General features: G+C 41.3%; 2 protein-coding genes across 2 annotated transcripts; one reads left to right on the forward strand and one right to left on the reverse strand.

Moving 5' to 3' along the window:
• The first annotated feature begins 789 nt into the window (after positions 1-789).
• LOC141663907 (uncharacterized) lies at positions 790-1,740 on the forward strand. The gene has a single exon (XM_074469753.1). It carries the CDS (start codon positions 1,070-1,072, stop codon positions 1,502-1,504), a length of 435 nt encoding a protein of 144 aa, XP_074325854.1. The 5' UTR covers positions 790-1,069; the 3' UTR covers positions 1,505-1,740.
• A 5,483-nt stretch (positions 1,741-7,223) lies between these two features.
• Positions 7,224-8,096, reverse strand: LOC141664963 (uncharacterized). The gene is made up of 3 exons (XM_074470921.1): positions 7,938-8,096; positions 7,560-7,805; positions 7,224-7,463 (listed from the first exon to the last, which is right to left on the reverse strand). Exons 1-3 carry the CDS (start codon positions 8,094-8,096, stop codon positions 7,224-7,226), a joined length of 645 nt encoding a protein of 214 aa, XP_074327022.1.
• Between the last annotated feature and the right edge of the window lie 12,568 nt (positions 8,097-20,664).

Consider the following 20,664-nt stretch of genomic DNA (forward strand, 5'->3'; position numbering starts at 1 on the left):
GATAAAATTTATGTGAATATAAGAGATTTATTATTATTTAAAAAAAATTAGTTAAAATATATTACAATTATAAATTTCTGCAATCATTTTGTTCCGGCACATAATATAAATAGTATTCTCTCTTCATTCATTTCTATAAACCTTTCTTTTTAGAATGTCTCATTCAATTGTATATATCAAAACTTTCCCAAAATACTAAATATTTAATAATATAAAATTCAACTACATCCACTACTTTCTCACACTACACTAATTTTATTTGTTAAATATTAATTAATTTATCAATTTAATCAATTTTATATTTTTTTCTTACTAAATTATATATTTTTTCCTCTCATTCCATTACCCAACCATTTGTATATAAAGGTGAGCGGGAGGGAGTAATAATTATAAGTGTATTCATTAGATCAGCCAAGTTGATGATACACGGCCGACTACATAAGCGGGCCCTACTCTTTCTCTGTCCACTTGCCAGATGTCTCTTTTTGCTTATGATTCACATGCTTATTCATTTACTCCAACTATTCAGTTATGAAATCATAGATTGTCCTCACTCATGAAGTTTGTTAGTTTAGATAAGGATTTTATATGCCTGCACTACTTTAAATTCATTTCAAGGAAACCAAGAACGTAAACAGAAACTAGTAATGATACGTACAAGTTTTATAAAATATAGTACAAGGCAAGTATTTGCTAAATACAAAAAAAATGTAAAAAAACATTTTGTTTATATTATATAAAAATTTGTAATATCACTACTATACTCCTCTAATGCAGAAGTATTTTATTTTTTCTTAACAGGATGTAAATTCCAACATTTTCAATTACAAAATGATCCAACGTCTCTATGCTCAAATTTAAAGGTTTTATAAGATATATACAAGTAGTAGAAATACAGAAAAAGGGACCCACAAAGAGAAACTGGACAAAAACTCATACGGAGGTACAAGTTCAAAAATAAATATCACAAACAAATCCAAACCAATCACATACAAATATTGTACAAATATATGTGTGTAGCAAAACAGATATAGAAGGCAAAAATATATATATATATATATATATAGAAATGGGCCCATCAGTGTTCTCCGTAGTATGTATTCTCCACTCTCTCGTCGCCAGTATCACCGGTGTTCTGATGATGTTCTACATGAAAGATGTGTACACCTTGTCACACGGTACAGAACCTGCTACAAAGCTATTGGGCTCCACCCCACAGGCCCAACTGGTTATTCGAAGCTCTGATTCGTTTTCAGGCTTGCTACTATTGACAATCGGACTTGTTCTTTTCATGGTAGCCTTTGTAAAAGACGGGGAGTTTCAAAGCTTCTTTGCAAAAGGGTGTGTGGTGTTACATGTACTGATGGCAATTTGGAGATTTAATTATGAAAGCAGGGTTGATGATTTAGCGTGGGACTGGATGAGACAGATATTGGGTGATTGTTTATTGGCTCTTTCTTGGATTTTCTTTCTTCTACAATCTTGGAAAGCTAAGTATGACTAGTAGCTAGCTAGTAGACTTGTTTAGTTGTATATATCTATATACTTTATTAAACTATATGTCGTGCTTGTGCATACCCCAAAGATATCACAAAGATGTCTCATTTCTCTGTGATTCATTTGTGTTTTCTTCAGTTCTTTGTATATTGTTTGGGTGGTGGTGTGTGTCATGTCATGTGTGTAAATTGTACATACTGAATAAGTTGACAACATTAAATTTTAAATTATTTTAAGTTTTAACGTTTACTGTTTTATTATTTATTATTGAACTCCATCTTTTCATTTCTATTTTAATATCACGTACCGAATAAAAAACTAACCACTTTTTTTATTAAAATCTTAAATTATAAATAGGTATATTTTATAATGTACCCATTAAAAAAATATTAAGTGACCCTGTTATGGATAAAAAACTAATATGTATTTAAAGTTGTATTTATCATTAGGGTTCGTGAGTTTCAAGACTCTATTTGAGTGCTTTCGTGTTTCGTGATTCAATCTGCCTTCACAATATGCCTACGTACCTTGCTGTGTGCTAAGGATCAAGTAAAAAACGTAGTTCTGATTTATGGTGTGAGACCCCTTATACAGGTATCAGATGCCTTGAATTGGATTAGGGTTAGGAAACTTGGTGGGCAAGTCTCAGATTTAGAATAGATTTTGGAGTCTTAAATGTAGGAGATTGATCATTTATCCTATGAGGTTTCTTCGAGGCCAATCTCCAAGGAATTATACCCTTATTTGAACTCTACTTGTCATCTGATTTTACCCATATTAATTAATTACAAAATTAATTAATTTTCAGGATTTTGGGCATTTTTAAATGGGCTTTATTTGCAACTCAAACTATGTTTAATTAATACCACATTGATTATATAATCAGGATTTATTTTATTCTCTATCATTTGCCCCCTAACTTCTAGGAAATTGTCCAGGATTTTATAGAAGTTAAGTTTTTATTCTCTTGCAGTGTATCGTTTTTAACGTAAAGTGTGGAGCGACCTACATATTTACAACGATTTGCCTTATCCGAGGCTTCATGAAATTTTCTATAATTTTCTTAATTTTCTTAATTTTTCATGCTCATTTTCTCACCTTATTCATATTTTTAGGAATTTTGTGTTATTTTCCACTCATTTTTAGGATTTTCCTTAATTTTCAAGATTTTTTATGATAAATATTCTTTAAAGAATATTGCTCATTAATTATTCCCAATTTTGTGAAAATTTTCAAAAAAAAATTAATGCTAATTTCGACTAGGAATCCATTTTTGGCCAGGATCCTGGTCGAATTATGCTCCTGTTTCTTCTGCTCGTGAACTGTGCGGTCAAGATGAATTTCGATCAGAATCCTGACCGAATTTCGGTCAAGATTTTTCTTGGTCTTAATTCTTGACCGAATTATGCCCTCCTGAGATTCTTGGTCGTGATTTTTTCGACCAGGAGGATTTTCGACTAGGAATTCGGTCAAAATTTGGTCACCATCCTGCCTTTGACTTATTTTTTGACCGAATTAAGGTCCCATAAAATCTGGTCGTGGGTTTTTCGACCAGGATGATTTTCGATCAGAATCCTGACCGAATTTAGGTCAGGAGTTACCCTTTGACTTATTTTATGACCGAATTATGCTCCCATTATTCCTAGTCGTGGGTTTTTTGACCAGTAGGTTTTTCGATCAGAATCCTGACCGATTTTAGGTCAGGATCTACCCTTTGACTTTATTTCTGATCGAATTAAGGTCCCATAATTCCTGGTCATGGGTTTCTCGACCAGGAGGTTTTTTGACCAGAATCCTGACCAAATTTAGGTCATGATTTATTCGACTAGAAATATAATCGGTGTTCAACTATAAAATTTTCTGACCCAATTGGGCTCCTTTATGGGCCTTGTATGGCCCAAATTTGTTTGGGCTTGCTAAGCTGATCCTAATTGGGCCTGCTAACTTTTGCTAAATTGGGCCTTTCTTCTTTTCTAGAATATTCCATATTATGGGCCCAATGACCGGTTAGGGGCTCTATATATATGTGGGAATGAAGTTAGACTTCCTCACTTCTCATGTTCTTATTTCCTCATTTCCTTACAAAAATCTCTCCTCTCACTTCCTCCCTGTCAACTTCCCAGAGTTTTTTCGGTGGTCAGCCCGATTTTCCGGTTAAGGTTTTTCTAGGCTTTCGCTTGAATATTTTATGAATCTTCATATTCTTCCTCCAGCTTCTAGTCTGAAGCATTCATCCTATATCCATCAATGGCGGATAAGAGCGTAGAGAGGGCTGCTAAGATTGCCTCGGCTTCAAAGAGAGGTAACAAAATTCAAGTTCGTTAATCTTATATGTCTCTGTTAGATATGATCAACACTAGGGGAGATGAATACCCATCCGATGCTCACTTAGATTCTTTTGATTATTGCAACAAATGGTATAATGTATCTGACATTAATAAACTTAACACAACTTATAATGTTCATCCTCCCCTTAGGATAATCCCTGTTGATGGTGGTGATCGTACATGCCACTGGAAAAGCGATACTCTTTTTATTTATGCAGATGCCCTTGCCGCGGGGCTTAGGTTTCCTTTTCACAAGTTTACTCCTAGGTTGTTAGCTGACTTACAAATTAACCTTTGTCAACTTCCACCCAATGCCTGGAGGAATGTCATATGTTTTATGGTCTTATGCCTTAGGCAGGGTTTTCCCTTTTCTGTAGCCATTTTTAGGAAAATCCTTCAGTGCTATAATAATGCCCGAACCTCTTGTGGTTGGGTTTACATCAGGCAGATGCCCAAATGTCCAGAAACTTTCAACAGTGCCTCCAATCCTGATAACAACCAGCATTGGAGGGATAATTTTGTTGGTTTGAAATGGGAGAACGGTGATTTGGGAACACTTTTTAGGTCTTCTTTTGGTAAAGTTAGTGATGGTAGCCCCAAAACCATTTACCTATCAGATGAGGAAAATCTCATATATAGAGAACTTATAAAACATGAGGGCAAGACCGTGAGTTGGACTATGTTGGAAGAGTTTTCCCTGATCCATGTGGGACTTTCCTCAGTCACATTACATGGTATTTCTCATCCTTTTTACTTTCGTTTTTCTTTTTCATATGTTATTAACATAACTTATTCATTGTTTCCAATTTCTTTTCAGCGGCTCAGGAAATAAATAACGCCACTGTGCTGGTCATCGAGGAAACGACAAGGTTGAAGAAAGCTCGGCTTGCAGGGCTAGACACCCGTGGGAAGACTAATGAGCCCAACTTCTTGAGGAAGTAAAAAGAACCTGTAGTGGAGGCCTCCTCAGCTAGAACTGAGGCCACAACCGTTCCTGTTCCATCCTTTACGGGCTCATTTTAACCTCTCTGGGGGTTTCGTCGAGGGGATACTGTGGTTGGCTCCACGAAGCATGCTTGGGATTGGTCCTACCATTCTATTACTCCTAAGGATTTCACAGATGTTGTGGCTGGTCAGGACTTAGAGCGGGTGAAGCTCATGGGAGCCCAATCCATTGCTTTGGTTTGCCTCTTCCCTTTTCATTTTAACCCCCCATTTTTGAAGCATTATTCTTGCCTCACCTCATGCTTGTTTTTGTTTCAAAATAACGCTCATTTCCATGCGGCTATTCGACATGCCGAATCTTGGAAGAAGGCTTCGGTGAAATCCGACAGGGCCCTAAGGAAGCAGAAGGTCAAACACACTGCTCTGAAGATGAAAATAAAGCTGAGAAGAACATGATTATTGATGCATATTTGGATACATAGGAGTTTACTCAGTCTATGAGGGTTAGAGATGACACGGTGTTTCCCGAGTTCTTTAGGACTGGCCGGGGATCTGCCCTTGGGACCGTAAGCGATGCTTGTTTCGATATTAACCCTGCAGACTATCCTTGTCCAGATGATGAGGCCCTCCTTCAGAGGTTTCATGCCCGCGTGATGGTTTCTGAAAACGTTCCTCGCATTGAGCTCCTTCCTCCTCCCGAGTCATCTTTTAGGGCTGCCATAGAGGAGTCCAATTCTTCTTCTGGAGAGAGTGGCAGCGAGGGGACAACCAGCGAGAGTGAGGGAGAAGGTGGCATGGATGTGGAGGGTTCTCCCACACATTGATATTTTTATTAAGCCTCGCGTGGTTGTTTATTTATTTAGAACTCGTGCTATTTATGCACCGAACTACTGTCCTTGTTTTTTATGTATTGAACTATTATATTTATCTTCATTTTTGCGGTTTTATTTGCTTATCACAGTTCCATGCTTCTTAGAAACTTAATGTCATATACTGAAAACTTTATAAATCCTTGGGATCCATACCTTATATAGATTCTTGTAAAACTAAACTTGAAATAGAAATCTTATTGAACTGAAATATAAAATCCTAAGGAGCTAAAGCTCATGATTTTTTTGAACCTTATTGCTAATAAATAAACTCTCCCTTCTCTAAGGAACTATATATAATAAGTCTTCAGGTTTTGAGCATGCCAAGTCCTTGGTACTTCATCCCCATCTATAGTTTCAAACTTGTAGGATCCTCTTCCTTGAACGCTTATAACCTTGTACGACCCTTCCCAATTTGGGGCGAGTTTTCCTTTCTGCCTTACTCCAGAGGCTTCCACCTTTCTTAAGACTAGATCACCTTGATTGAAGAATCTTTCTTTCACCCTTAGGTTGTAATAGAAAGAAGCTTTCTTTTGATATTCCACAATCTTTGCATGTGATTTATCTCTCGAAGACGAATGTGATATCTCCACTGGAACGACCGCTTATGCCCCATATGCTAATATAAAGGGTGTTACTCCTGTCGTGACTCTACATGTGGTTCTGTAAGACCAAAGTATTGGAAATATCTCATCCACTCAGTTGTTCCTGGACTTCTCAATCCTCTTCTTTAATCCATCTAAGATAATTCGATTTTCCACTTCCGCTTGCTCATTGGCTTGAGGGTGGGCCATGGAAGTGAACCGTAGTTCAATCTCATTCTCCTCACAGTACTTCTTGAAATCTTCATTATTGAATTGTGTTCCGTTATCGGTTACCAAGATACGAGGAATTCCAAATCTGTACTTAATATTTTCCCACAGGAATTGTGCAACCTGCTTGGTCGTAATTTTGGCCAAGGGCTTGGCCTCGATCCACTTAGTGAAGTAGTCAATAGCCACAATCAAGAACTTCCTTTGCGCTGTGGCCATGGGAAAGGGCCCAAGAATATCCATTCCCCACATGGCGAAGGAAATGGTAGAATTTATGACAGTTAGCATATCGAGAGGCTGTCGTACAACCGGTGCATGTTTCTGGCAACGATCACACTTCTTCATATAGTCTTTGGCATCTACCATCATTTCTGGCTAGTAGAAGCCTAAACGAGTTATCTTGTGTGCAAGGGCCCTGCCCCCCAGTATTGTCCGCAAATACCTTCATGTACTTGTTTAAGGGTCAATCGTGCCTCGTTGGGCCTAATACATCTAAGATAAGGAACCACATAAGTTCTCTTGTATAGAATTCTGTCGATCAAAGAGCATCTCAGTGCTCGCGCAGCCAACTTCCGCGCTTCCATCACATCATTTGGGAGCCAGCTATTTTGGATATGGCCCTTAATGGGATCCATCCATGATCCCCAAGTCCTATGGGGGCAACAAGCTTAGCATCAATGCTTCGTGTTTTACAAGACACAAAAGTACACACTCCTGGAACTTTCTTCTACTTCCGAGGATGCAAATTTGGACAATGCATCTGTCTTAGCATTTTATTCTCTTGAAATATGCTCGACATGACACTCGTCGAATTGAGTCATCACAGCTCTCACTAGGCGTACATACTTTGCCATGGTCTCATCCCTTGCTTCAAATTCCCCCTTGACCTGGGATATTACAAGCTTCGAATCTCCACAAACTTTCAAGTTTTCGACTCTCAATGTCCCAGCTAGTCTTGGTCCAGCGATCAAAGCTTCGTATTCAACCTTATTATTCGTGGTAGGAAAATCTAACTTCATAGCGTATTCAATTAGGAACCCATCAGGGCTTTGTAAAACTAGCCCTGCTCCACTTGAATTTAGTTTTGATGCTCCATCAAAATAGAGTACCCAAAATTTCTTATTCTTGATTTGTTCTCCTTCATTCTCCTCTTTGCCCTCCATGCCTTGAAGTATAGTATCTTCATGCCCACCGACTTCTTGGTTGGGGATGGTACACTCAATCACGAAGTCAGCTAAGGCTTGGGCTTTTATCGCCGTCTGTAGCTTGTACTTAATGTCAAATTCCCCCAACTCTATGGCCCAGTTAATCAGCCTTTCACTGGATTTAGGAACGTGAATGATATTTCTCAACGGCTGATTTGTCAATACTTCAATCTTATGAGCTTGGAAGTAAGGGAGCAACTTCCTTGAGGCCATCACCAAGGCTAAAACAAACTTTTCTATAGTTGAATAATTCAACTCAGCCCCATGTAGAATCTTACTAACGTAATATATGGGTTTCTGAACTTTAAGGTCCTCCTTCACCAATATGACGCTTATTGCATTTTCAGAAACAACCAAGTATAAGTACAGAGTCTCACCCAAGACTGGCTTAGCCAACAGAGGGGCTTGAACCATATATTTCTTCAACTTTTCGAACGCCATCTGACTTTCATCGGTTCATACGAAGTCTTTCAATTTCTTTAATGCTTTGAATAATGACAAGCACTTGTCCCCGGACTTAGAGATGAAACGTCCCAAAGCTGCAACCCTTCCGATAAGTTTTTGAACATCCTTTACGGAACACGGAGATTCCATGTCTAAGATGGCCTTTATCTTATCCGGATTGGCCTCAATTTCCCTATTAGAAACCATCAATCCTAAGAATTTTATAGAACATACTCTGAAAGCACATTTGGCAGGATTCAACATCATTTTGTGATATCTTAAGACCTGAAAAGCTTCCCTTAAGTGCGTTACATGGTCTGCCTTTTCGAGGCTCTTGACTAACATGTTATCTACATAAACCTCCATGGTTTTCTCAATAAGGTCCTTAAAAATCTTGTTCGCCAACCTTTGGTACGTGGCTCCTGCATTTTTGAGACTCAATGCCATTACAAAGTAATAGAACATACCAAAGTCAGTGATAAATGATACCTTGGGAATATCATCTTTATGCATCTTGATTTGATTGTATCCGCTAAACTCATCCATGAAACTCAGCATCTTGTGTCCCGCAGTTGCGTCTATCAGGGTGTCTATCCTCGGAAGAGGGAAACAATCCTTCAGACATGCATAATTCAGATTGGTGAAATCAACGCACATTCTCCATTTTTCATAAGCCTTCATTACCATTACAGGATTCTCCAACCATTCCGGAAACTGTATCTCTTCAATGAAACCAGACTCTAGGAGCTTCTCAACTTCTTGCTTGATAGCTTCCTGCCTTTAAGGGGCAAAACTTCTTTTCTTTTATTTTACGGTCTTTCGATTCGGATCCACGTTCAACTTGTGGGTGATCAACTCGGGGTCTATATCGCACATAAATGCTGTCGACCATGCAAACACATCATTATTCTCTTGCAAGAACCTTATTAACTTTCCTCTAAGGGGCTCCTTCAACGACGCTCCAACAAAAGTTACTTTTTTAGGATCCTCGGGAGCCAAAGGGATCGGGATCAAGTCATCAGCCAGTTTTCCTCGATTCTCATCATTTTTGGGAATATCCAGATCTTCAATTGGCAACCTGCCCCCCGGCTCCATCTGCCCTCATGAGGCTACATAACAGCTTCTTGCCATCTTCCGGTCTCCTCTTTCTTCTCATATTCCGTCTCTAGTTGGAAACTTAATTATGGAGTGGTAGGATGAGGGGACTGCCTTGGAGGCATGTATACCTGTCCTTCCCATAATCGCATTATATATTGACCCAACCTTAACCAACACAAAATTCAACATCTGTGTGGCCTGTCTTGACTCCCGCCCCATTGTTAAAGGTAGTTTTATTATTCCTTCAACCGGACATTCGACTTCAGTGAAACCATATATTGTCATATCAGTCAGGGTTAGCTGAGAATCATTGTATCTCATCCTTATGAAGGTATCATAGAGTAAGATGTCTACCGATGCTCCATTTTCTACAAGGACTCTCTTTAACGAGCTGTTCCCTATGATGGGAGTTATAACTAGGGGATCGTTATGGGGAAACTTGATCCCTTCCGAGTCGAATTCATCGAATTCCATTGTTACCCTTGTCTTGGACCTCTTTGGAGCTTCTCCAACGATGTGCATAACTTCTCTATCATAAGCTTTCCTCGAGTTTTTTGATGATCCAGCTGCAGTTGGTCCTCCAAAGATTGCATTAATTATCGGTCCTCGGGGTTGGGGATTTCGCCCCTTATCATCTTGATCCTTTCTACGATCTTCAAAATTCCTTCTCCCATTATTGTTTATTTCTCCTCTCTCTCCATATCCAATATAATTACTCAATCTTTCTTTTTGAATTGGGAATTTAATTTCGTCTTTCAATTGTCAGCACTCATCGGTGTCGTGACCAACATCCTTGTGAAATATACAATATTTTCTTTTATCTAGCTAGGAACGATCAGTATTCAAGGGCTTAGGCCAACGATTATCCCTATCTATCTCGATTTCCATTAAGATCTGACTTCTAGGAGCATTCAGCCTAGCATATTCGGTAAATTTTTGTCCAGGTCCCCCCTTCTTGGGTGGTGAATCAGAGTCTTTCTCAACTCTAGGATATTTATCCTTGGTATTGTATTCTTGGTTTGTTTTCCTCTTATTTCCACCAGCGGGCTCATTATTTATCATAGTTTTTTCATGCTTTCCTCAACTTGAATATATTTCCCCGCTCTACTTTGGAGCTGTAGCATATTTTATGGTGGCCACTTGACCAAAGATATCTTGAATAACTCATCCTTGGTTCCTTGTTGTAACGCTATCATGGCTACCTTGTCATCAAGATCTGGGACTTTCAAAGCCTCATTTATGAATCGATTCAAGTAGTCCCTAAGAGATTCCTTTGCCCCTTGCACTATACTCATGAGAGAAGCAGAGCTTTTTTCATGCACCTTCCCGCCGATGAACTGTTTGATGAAGGCTTGACTTAGATCTCTAAAGGACCCAATTGAGTTTTGTTATGGATAAAAAACTAAGGTTATTATTTGCTGTATTTATTACTAAGATTCGGGAGCTCAAGGCCTTTAATGGCTGCTCTCGTATTTCGTAGCTCAACTCTGCCTTTACGAGATGCCTACGTATCTCTGTGAATTAGAGAATCAAGCCAAAAAACGTAGTTCTGATTTGTGGGGTGAGGCCCCTTATATAGATGTTGGGAGTCCTTGAATTGGACTTGGTATAGGAGACTTGGTGGGCAAGTCTCATAATTAGAATGGACTTTGGAGTCCTAGATTGTAGGAAACTGATTCCTTATCCTTTTAGGTGGCCTTGAGGCTAATCTATAAGGATTTATATCCTTATCGAGACTCTTCTCAATAGCTGATTTTTCCCTTATTAATTAATTACGAAATTAATTAATAATCAGGGCTTTTGGGCCTTCTTTATTCCATCAGGCCTGATCTGGTCCATCAGGCTTAACCTTTCTGGTCTGAGTATCATATATCTTTTTATTGGGCCTAGCAGCCCACACCTTGCAGTATTTAATTATACTATCATAATTTATTTATCCCTATCATTTGCCCCCCAACTTTTGGGAAACATTGATTAGGTTTCTCAGAAGTTAAGTCTGTTTATTCCCTTACAGGGTTTCGTTTTCGTGTAAAGTGTGGAGCGACCTACACATTTATAATGAATTTTCCTTTTATTCAGGAATTATCTTAATTTCCAGGAATTTTTCCCTTATTTCTGGGATTTTTCCCTAATTTCCAGGATTTTTCCCTAATTTTCTGGGATTTTTCCTTAATTTTTCGGGATTTATCCTTAATTTTCTGGATTTTTCCCTAATTTTCCGGGATTTATCCTTAATTTCCTGGATTTTTCCCTAATTTCTGGGATTTATCCCTATTTTTCTGGATTTTTCCCTTAATTTCTGGGATTTATCCTTATTTTTCTGGCTTAAAATCGATCAGGATGTACACAAAATCGATCAGGATGTACACAAAATCGATCAGGACTCCTGACCGATTTCGATCAGGATCCTGATCGAATTAGCTCAGGAACTTACATTCTGGTCGACAGGATTCCTTATCGATTTCGATCAGGACTCTGATCGAATTGGCCTTCAAAGTGACACCCTAGTCGACTGATACATAGGCTTAATCGACCAGGATTCCTGATCGATTTCGATCAGGATTCTGATCGAATTAAGTGGCTTTCTACCATTCTGATCGAATAGAATATCGATCAGGACTCTCTTCTGTGTCGATCAGGACTCTGATCGATCTTAGGGGATTTCTTCCCTCCTGTTCGAGTGAGATATCGATCAGGATCCTTTTTTACGTCGATTAGAGCTCTGATCGAACTTAGGGGATTTTTTCCCTCCTGTTCGAATGAGATATCGATCAGGATCCTTTTTTGCGTCGATCAGGACTCTGATCGAACTTAGGGGATTTTTTCCCTCCTGTTCGAATGAGATATCGATCAGGACTCTGATCGAACCAATTTAAAATTCTGGTCGACTTTCGACCATTCATTTTCCATAGGAGCTTCTAGATTATTCCTGATATTTCTAGTAGATGGGCTTTTAGGTTGGGCCTGGCTAAATGGGCCTAGAAACGTCTCGTATTCCGAGCTTTTCGCCTATATAAGTGTAGTGTGAAGTGAGAATCCTCACTTCACTTCTCATTTCTCATTTTCTCTCACAAATCTCTCTAGAGTTCTCCCTTTGAGAAGGCGATTTCCGGCGACCTCAGCCACCGCAGCTCCACCTTTCTCAGGTTTTTCTGGGTTTCAAGCCTTCAACCGAAGCATATCAATGGCGGATCGTGACTTGGCTCGTTTGCAGAAGATGAATGTCTCTAAGAGAGGTACAAACATTCAAATTCAATCTCCATATACTTCCCTACTTGATATGATTAACTCGAGAGGTGATGAATATCCCTCTCTATCTGAGTTAGATTCGTATAATCATGGTAACACCTTTCATGAGTTAGATGGTAGGATAGAGTCTATGAACACCCTGTACAGACTTCCACCCCACCTTAGGATTACTCCAGCCGCCCCTGGGGATAGGACTTGTAATTGGGAGGGGGATACTTTGTTTATCTATCGAGGAGCCCTGACCGCGGGTCTCAGGTTCCCATTCCATGAATTTATTCCTCGCTTACTTGCAGATGTACAAATTAACCCTTGTCAACTCCCTCCTAACGCTTGGAGGAACATTATCTGTTTTATGGTCCTTTGTCTTAGAAACAATTTTCCTCTTTCCGTATCTGTCTTTAGGAAAGTTTTCCAATTCTATAATAGCGCCATGAGTCAACCAGGTTGGGTTTTAATTCGTCAACGGCCCAAAATCCCTCATATCTTTGATAGTAATTCCATAGTTGAGAACAACCCTAAATGGAGGGATGAGTTTGTGAGGCTGACCTGGGCTGGGGGTGATTGGGCCACACTCTTCCGTAGGCCCTTTTGCAAAGTGTCAGATGGGAGTCCAGGTAGCATCAGATTATCTGATGAGGAGGAGGTGGCCTACCAAGCCTTAATTTCGGATGATGGGAAAACAGACACCTGGACCCTTTTAGAGGAGTTTTCCTTGAAGAAAGTTGGTCTCTCTTAGGCCAGTAGTAAGGGTAAATTTATAACTGGATAACCATTTTTCCTTCCCTTTAATTGTAACATTTTATCTCCTGCAATTTAATATTCTTTCTATCTTTCTTTTTCAGCTTGCGAGGCCATCAATAATGTCAACAGGCCCAAGGAAGGGGAGTCAGGCCAGGCTAAATAGGGACCCCAGAAGAGGGCCAAGCTAAATAGGGACCCCAGGAGCAAACCTGACGGTCCTTCTTTTCTTAAGCCCCACGTCCCGGTGGTCGAGCTGGGGGACGATGTGGATCCTCCACTTAAGGCACATTCCTTCAGGCCTAACTGGGGCTTCAGGAGGAGCGATACGGTTGTTGGATCCACCAAACATGCTAAGGATTGGTCATACCATTCCATCACTCCTCACGATTTCACTGACATTGTTACGGGGAGTGATATCGAGACTATTGAGCTTCTGGGTTCTCAAGCCCAAGCTGCGGTAACTTTCTTTTTTCTCTTTTTCTTTGAATCCCAACTTTCTCGTATTTCAACGAACTTGTGCTAACTCATACATATTTCTTTGCAGAGTAATACCTACTTCCAGGCGGCCCTCCACCAGGCTAGGTCCTGGAAGGGTAACTCAGATGGGTTTGAGAAGGAGATGAAGAAATGGGAAGAGAGAGCCAAGGTCCTGGAGAAGAAGCTGGACACGAAGAAAGAGGAGCTGGCTAAGGCTCATTCCGAGCTGGTGAAACTTAGGAGCGATAAGGATAAGCTCATTGATGACTACATGGATTCTGACAAGTTTAAGAATCTCATGGAGATTCATGATGATGGTCTTTATTCCCTACAGTTTACTCAGGGATGGGATGCGGCCGTAAAGGCGGTTTCTGAGAAGCACCCGGGCTTAGTCGACCCTAAGGACTTTATAAGTCCCGAGCAGGCTGAGTCGGAGGACAGCATAGACGCCCTCTTCAACTCCCCTCAGCCAGATGATCACATCTTGGATCCTAACACTGTTTCTCCTCCCGCTTCTCCTGCGAAGGACGCTGAAGGCGCTGATAAGGAGCAAGAGAATGAAGGCTCCCGCATGGAGGAGTAGTTTTTCTATTCTGTAATTTTATTCTAACTTATGTCTGGACTTTTGTTTGTATTAAAACTTATTACCCTCCGGGGCTATTTTATATGCTACTTTCCTTATTTGCATTCTCTCCTTCATTTTTCCGATACTTTAATATTCAAACTTGGCTTAACGGGCCACACAAGTATTATCACAACTCAAATATCCATAGGTTGAAATAATTTCGAACTCTTCAATTTCAATTCTGGTTTTCCAGAACCTTACATAATATGGGTTCGACCCTAATCTATAATAGCTAAAAAATAAAAATCCTATGCAAACAAAGCTTCAAGGTGCTTTTAAACCTACTTGTCATAATGACAAGTGAGAATCGTACTTCGACCATCTTACACGTAGTAAACCTTCAGGTTTTGTGCGTGCCAGGTTCTCGGGACTTCAAAACCATCCATAGTCTCCAGCTTGTAGGTTCCTCTACCCTGAACGCTCTTGACTCTATATGGCCCTTCCCAATTTGGGGCAAGCTTTCCTTTCTGTCCGACACCAGAAGCCTCTATTTTTCTCAAGACCAGGTCACCTTGTTTGAAAAACCTCTCTTTAACCCTTAGGTTGTAGTAGAATGAAGCCTTTTTCTGATATTCTACTATCTTTGCATGTGCTTTATCTCGTACTTCATCGATTAAATCCAGGGCTAACCTCTGCCCTTCCTCATTTTCTTCTGCATTGAAAGCTTGAATCCTTGGAGAGGAATGTGATATCTCTACTGGAACTACTGCTTCTGCCCCATATGCCAACATGAAGGGAGTTGCTCCTGTCGTGACTCTACAGGTAGTCCTGTAGGCCCATAATATTGGAAGTATTTCATCCACCCAATTATTTCTTGACTTCTCGATCCTCTTCTTTAGTCCATCCAGGATTATCCGATTTGCTACCTCTGCTTGCCCATTGGCTTGCGGGTGAGCCACAGAGGTGAATCGTAACTCAATTTCATTTTCTTCACAATACTTCTTAAATTCCTCATTGTTGAATTGTGTTCCATTGTCAGTGACGAGGATACGGGGAATTCCATATCGGCACATAATGTTTTCCCACAGGAATTGTGCAACCTGCTTAGTTATGATTTTGGCCAAGGGTTTGGCTTCGATCCACTTGGTAAAATAATCAATGGCTACAATCAGAAACTTCCTTTGTGCCGTGGCCATAGGAAAAGGCCCTAGAATATCCATCCCCCACATAGCAAAGGGAATAGGTGAGTTGATAGAGGTCGGCATCTCGGGGGGTTGTCTAACAACTGGTGCATGCTTCTGACAGCGATCACACTTCTTCACATATTCTTTGGCATCAGCCATCATTTCTGGCCAATAGAAACCTAAACGGGTTATCTTATGAGCCAAGGCCCTGCCCCCCAAGTGTTGCCCACAAATACCTTCATGCATTTCCTCAAGAGCCAAGCGTGCCTCGTCGGGCCTGAGACACCTCAAGTAAGGAACCACGAAAGATCTCTTATACAGAATTCCATCTATCAAGGAGTACCTTAGTGCTCGAATAGTTAGCTTCCGTGCCTCAGTTGCATCGCTTGGCAACCAACCAGTCTGAATGTGAGCCTTGATGGGATCAATCCATGACGTCCCCAAGCCTATGGGAGCCACAAGCTTAACATCTATGCTTCATGTCTTCAAAACACGGAAGTACACACTTCCTGAACTTTCTTCAATCTCAGATGAAGCAAACTTTGATAGCGCATCTGCTTTAGCATTTTCTTCCCTTGGAATGTGTTCAACATGGCATTCATTAAATTGGGTCATCACAGCCCTTACTAGGCGAACATACTTAGCCATCGTATCATCTCTTGCCTCAAATTCTCCCTTTACCTGGGATATGATCAGCTTCGAGTCTCCACGGACCTTTAAGTTTTTGACTCTAAGTGTCCCAGCTAGACCAAGGCCAGCAATTAGGGCTTCATACTCTGCCTCATTGTTTGTGGTTGGGAAGTCTAGCTTCATAGCATACTCAATTAAGAATCCATCAGGGCTTTGCAAAACCAACCCTGCTCCACTAGAATTTATTTTTGATGCTCCATCAAAATAGAGAACCCAATATTCTTTATCCTTATCATCCTTCTCCCTGTCCCCATTGTCGACTCCCTTGTCTTGAGGTATGGTATCTTCCTGCCCCCCGACTTCTTGGTTGGGTATGGTACATTCCACCACGAAGTCAGCTAGTGTCTGGGCTTTTATAGCCGTACGTGGCTTATACTTGAGATCGAACTCTCCCAACTCTATTGCCCACTTAATCAGTCTCCCACTTGCCTTGGGACTGTGAATGATATTTCTCAGTGGCTGATTTGTTAGCACTTCAATCTGGTGAGCTTGAAAATAAGGACGCAGCTTTCTTGAAGCCATTACCAAGGCTAAAGCGAATTTCTCAATAGTTGAATAATTCAACTCAGCACCATGCAAAATTTTGCTGACATAGTATACGGGTTTCTGGACTTTCAGTTCTTCCTTAACCAACACCGCGCTCAAGGTGCTCTCTGAAACAGCCAAGTACAAGAATAAAATTTCACTCAGAACTGGCTTGGCCAACAACGGGGCCTGGGCCATATACTTCTTTAACTCTTCAAATGCCTTCTGGATTTCCTCACTCCATAAAAAGTCTTTGATGCTCTTTAGCGATTTGAAGAATGACAAACACTTGTCCCCCGACTTGGAGATGAATCGTCCTAGCGCAACAACCCTTCCTGTAAGCTTCTGAACATCCTTAACAGTTTTTGGTGGTTCCATGTCCAGGATCGCCTTTATTTTATCCGGGTTAGCCTCAATTCCCCTTTTTGAGACCATCAGTCCCAAGAATTTTCCAGATCCTACTCCTAAAGCACACTTCGTAGGATTCAACATCATCTTGTGGTACCTCAGGACCTCAAAAGCTTCCCTTAAATGGGCTATATGATCAGTCTTTACTAGACTCTTGACTAACATATCATCAACATAGACTTCCATAGTCTTACCAATAAGATCCTTAAAAATTCTATTCACCAACCTTTGATAGGTGGCTCCTGCATTCTTGAGACCAAACGCCATAACAAGATAACAATAAACACCAAAGTCAGTGATAAATGATACCTTTGGAATGTCATCCTTATGCATTTTGATCTGGTTATATCCGCTAAATCCATCCATGAAAGTCAGCATCTCATGTCCAGCAGTGGCATCAATCAAAGTATCAATTCTAGGCAGCGGAAAACAGTCTTTGGGGCATGCATCATTCAGATCAGTGAAGTCTATACACATCCTCCACTTTCCATTAGCCTTCTTCACCATTACAGGGTTTGCTAACCACTCCGGAAATTGAATCTCCTCCATGAAACCAGCCTCTAAGAGCTTTTCCACTTCCTGTTTTATAGCCTCTTATCTTTCCGGGGCAAAATTTCTTTTCTTTTGTTTCACTGTCTTCCGGCTTGGATCCACGTTTAGCTTGTGAGTAATTAACTCCGGGTCTATGCCTGGCATATCAGCTGCTGACCATGCAAACACATCACTATTTTCTTGCAAAAATTTCACTAACTTCCCTCTAAGGGGCTCCTCTAATGTGGCTCCAATGAAAGTCATCCTCTCAGGATTCTCGGGGTCTAAAGGAACCGAAACCAATTCTTCTGCTGGCCTTCCTCTATTCTCATCATTTTCTCGAACATCCATATCTTCAATAGGAAGAACTTGCCCCCCGACTCCATCTGCCCTCAAAGAGGCAATATAACAGCTTCTAGCCATTTTTTGATCTCCTCTCTCTTCTCCAATCCCGTTTCGGGTGGGAAACTTCATGACTGAATGATAGGAAGAGGGGACTGCCTTGAAGGCATGTATCCTTGTTCTCCCCATGATAGCATTATAAGTTGAACTAGCCTTTACTACCACGAAATCCAGCATCTACGTTGCTTGCCTTGGTTCCGTACCTATGGTGGTCGGTAATTTGATTATCCCTTCCACAGGACATTCTACTCCAGCAAATCCATATATCGGCATGTCGGTTGGTGTCAACTGGGAGTCGTTATACCCCATTCTCAGAAAGGTGTCGTGGAGCAAGATATCCACAGAAGCACCATTATCCACAAGGACCCTCTTAACCGGGCTATTTCCTATTATCGGTGTTATGACCAGCGGGTCGTCATGGGGAAACTTCACACCCTCTAGGTCAGAATCATCAAAAGCCAATGCTACTTCTGTCCTGGCCCTCTTCGGGGCTTCTCCAACAATATGCATAACCTCCCTAGTATATGCCTTTCTGGAATTTTTGGACAATCCAGCAGCAGTTGGACCTCCAAAGATCGTGTTTATCATAGGCCCTCGAGGGCGTCGCGGTCCTCCAAAAATCGCATTTATAACCGGCCCTCTAGGTTGGGGATTCCGCCCCTGATCGTCTTGGTCCCTCCTACGATCTTCAAAGTTCTTCCTTCCATTATTATTTCTGTCCCCTCCATCTCCAGTATACTTGTTCAATCTTCCTTTTCGAATCAAAAACTCAATTTCATCTTTCAATTGCCTACACTCATCGGTGTCATGGCCAACATCTTTGTGAAACCTGCAATACTTGCCCTTATCTAGCTTGGCGGGATCAGCCTTCAAGGGCTTAGGCCAGCGAATATCTCTGTCTTTCTCAATCTCTATCAAAATCTGACTTCTAGGAGCATTCAGCTTAGCGTATTCAGTGAACTTTTGCCCACGTCCTCCCCTCTTGGGGGTTGAATCAGGGTTTTGTTCGGTCCTAGGATATTTGTCTTTTGCAATATATTCTAAATCAGTTTTCCGCTTCTTGCCTCCAGTGGGCTCATTACTTACTACGGTCTTCCTCATACTTTCTTCAACCTTGATATACTTCCCTGCCCTCTCTTGGAGCTGCAACATGCTTTCAGGGGGACGTTTGGCCAAGGACATCTTAAAAAACTCGTCCCTAGTTCCTTGTTGCAGTGCTATCATGGCTACCTTATCATCAAGGTCCGGGACTTTTAAAGCCTCCTTTGTGAAACGATTCAGGTAATCTCTCAAGAATTCCTTAGCTCCCTGCACAAGACTCATAAGAGATGCTGAACTTTTCTCATGGACTCTTCCACTGATGAATTGCTTAATAAAAGCCTGACTTAATTCTCTGAACGATCCAATAGAATTTGGGGGTAAGCGACTGTACCATCTTTGAGCCATACCCGACAGGGTTTGAGGGAAGGCCCGGCATTTAATAGCGTCATTCACGGGTTGCAGCAGCAGTGCATTAGAGAATATCCTGACATGGTTAGCGGGGTCTCCGGTGCCATCATAGGCTTTGATAGTGGGCATCTTGAATTTCCTTGAGATATGGGCATTCATTATTTCTTCTGTGAAGGGTGGAGTTGGATCATCAGGGTCTCCAAGGGGAAGGAGATTGCTTGGATCAGTTCTTGGAAAGACAGCCCTTCTTCGTACCGGACCATCCAGGTCTATGACAGGAGGAGGATTTCTCCCCCTAGGAGGCATCTGGGGTCTGGTGGCCTGGTGAACTTCCAAGTCACGCCTCAGCCTTTGGATCTCAGCCTCATGAGCCCTTATCCTTTCCTGCACTTCCCGGGGATTCGCCCCTTGAGTGCTTCGAGGGCGTTGCCTTCCATCGGCCATCGGCTCCTTGCCTGGACGTCTCCTTCTTGGGGCCACTTCATCATCCGAAGATTCGGAATCTCTCTCAGTGTAAGGACCAGAAAATTCCTGATCCTCGGGGATAGGAGCTAAACCTCGTATATAAGGGGGTGATTGCCCTCGTGCTTCACTTCGCCCAACATATCCACTTCCTCCAACCTCGGGGTAAAGGGGCATCCCATAAGGGGGGTTAGTGGTAACAACAGTTGAATATTCATACCCGACGGGTCGAGAATTCACAGGTATATGTACTTGTTGAACTTGAGGATTCGTACCTTAAATAGTCGGGGGAGTCGTCCCTTGTGGCTGAGATTGAGTTGCCCTTATCTGGGTTTCCGCTTGAGTAGATGCATAAGTTGAGTGGGGAGGAATCTCCACGGTTGACGAAATCGCCTGAGTTGTCCCTGATGGTGTTCCCTCCTCCAGAGCGCTAGTTGTTCTCCGTGTTCTCGCCATGGTTGTTGTTCCTATTCCCACAGACGACACCAAATGTTATGGATAAAAAATTAAGGTTATTATTTGCTGTATTTATTACTAAGATTCGGGAGCTCAAGGCCTTTAATGGCTGCTCTCGTGTTTCGTAGCTCAACTCTGCCTTTACGAGATGCCTACGTATCTCTGTGAATTAGAGAATCAAGCCAAAAAATGTAGTTCTGATTTGTGGGGTGAGGCCCCTTATATAGATGTTGGGAGTCCTTGAATTGGACTTGGTATAGGAGACTTGGTGGGCAAGTCTCATAATTAGAATGGACTTTGGAGTCCTAGATTGTAGGAAACTGATTCC

The sequence above is a fragment of the Apium graveolens genome, chromosome 6 (assembly GCF_009905375.1).
Source record: "Apium graveolens cultivar Ventura chromosome 6, ASM990537v1, whole genome shotgun sequence".
Classification (NCBI taxonomy): domain Eukaryota; kingdom Viridiplantae; phylum Streptophyta; class Magnoliopsida; order Apiales; family Apiaceae; genus Apium; species Apium graveolens.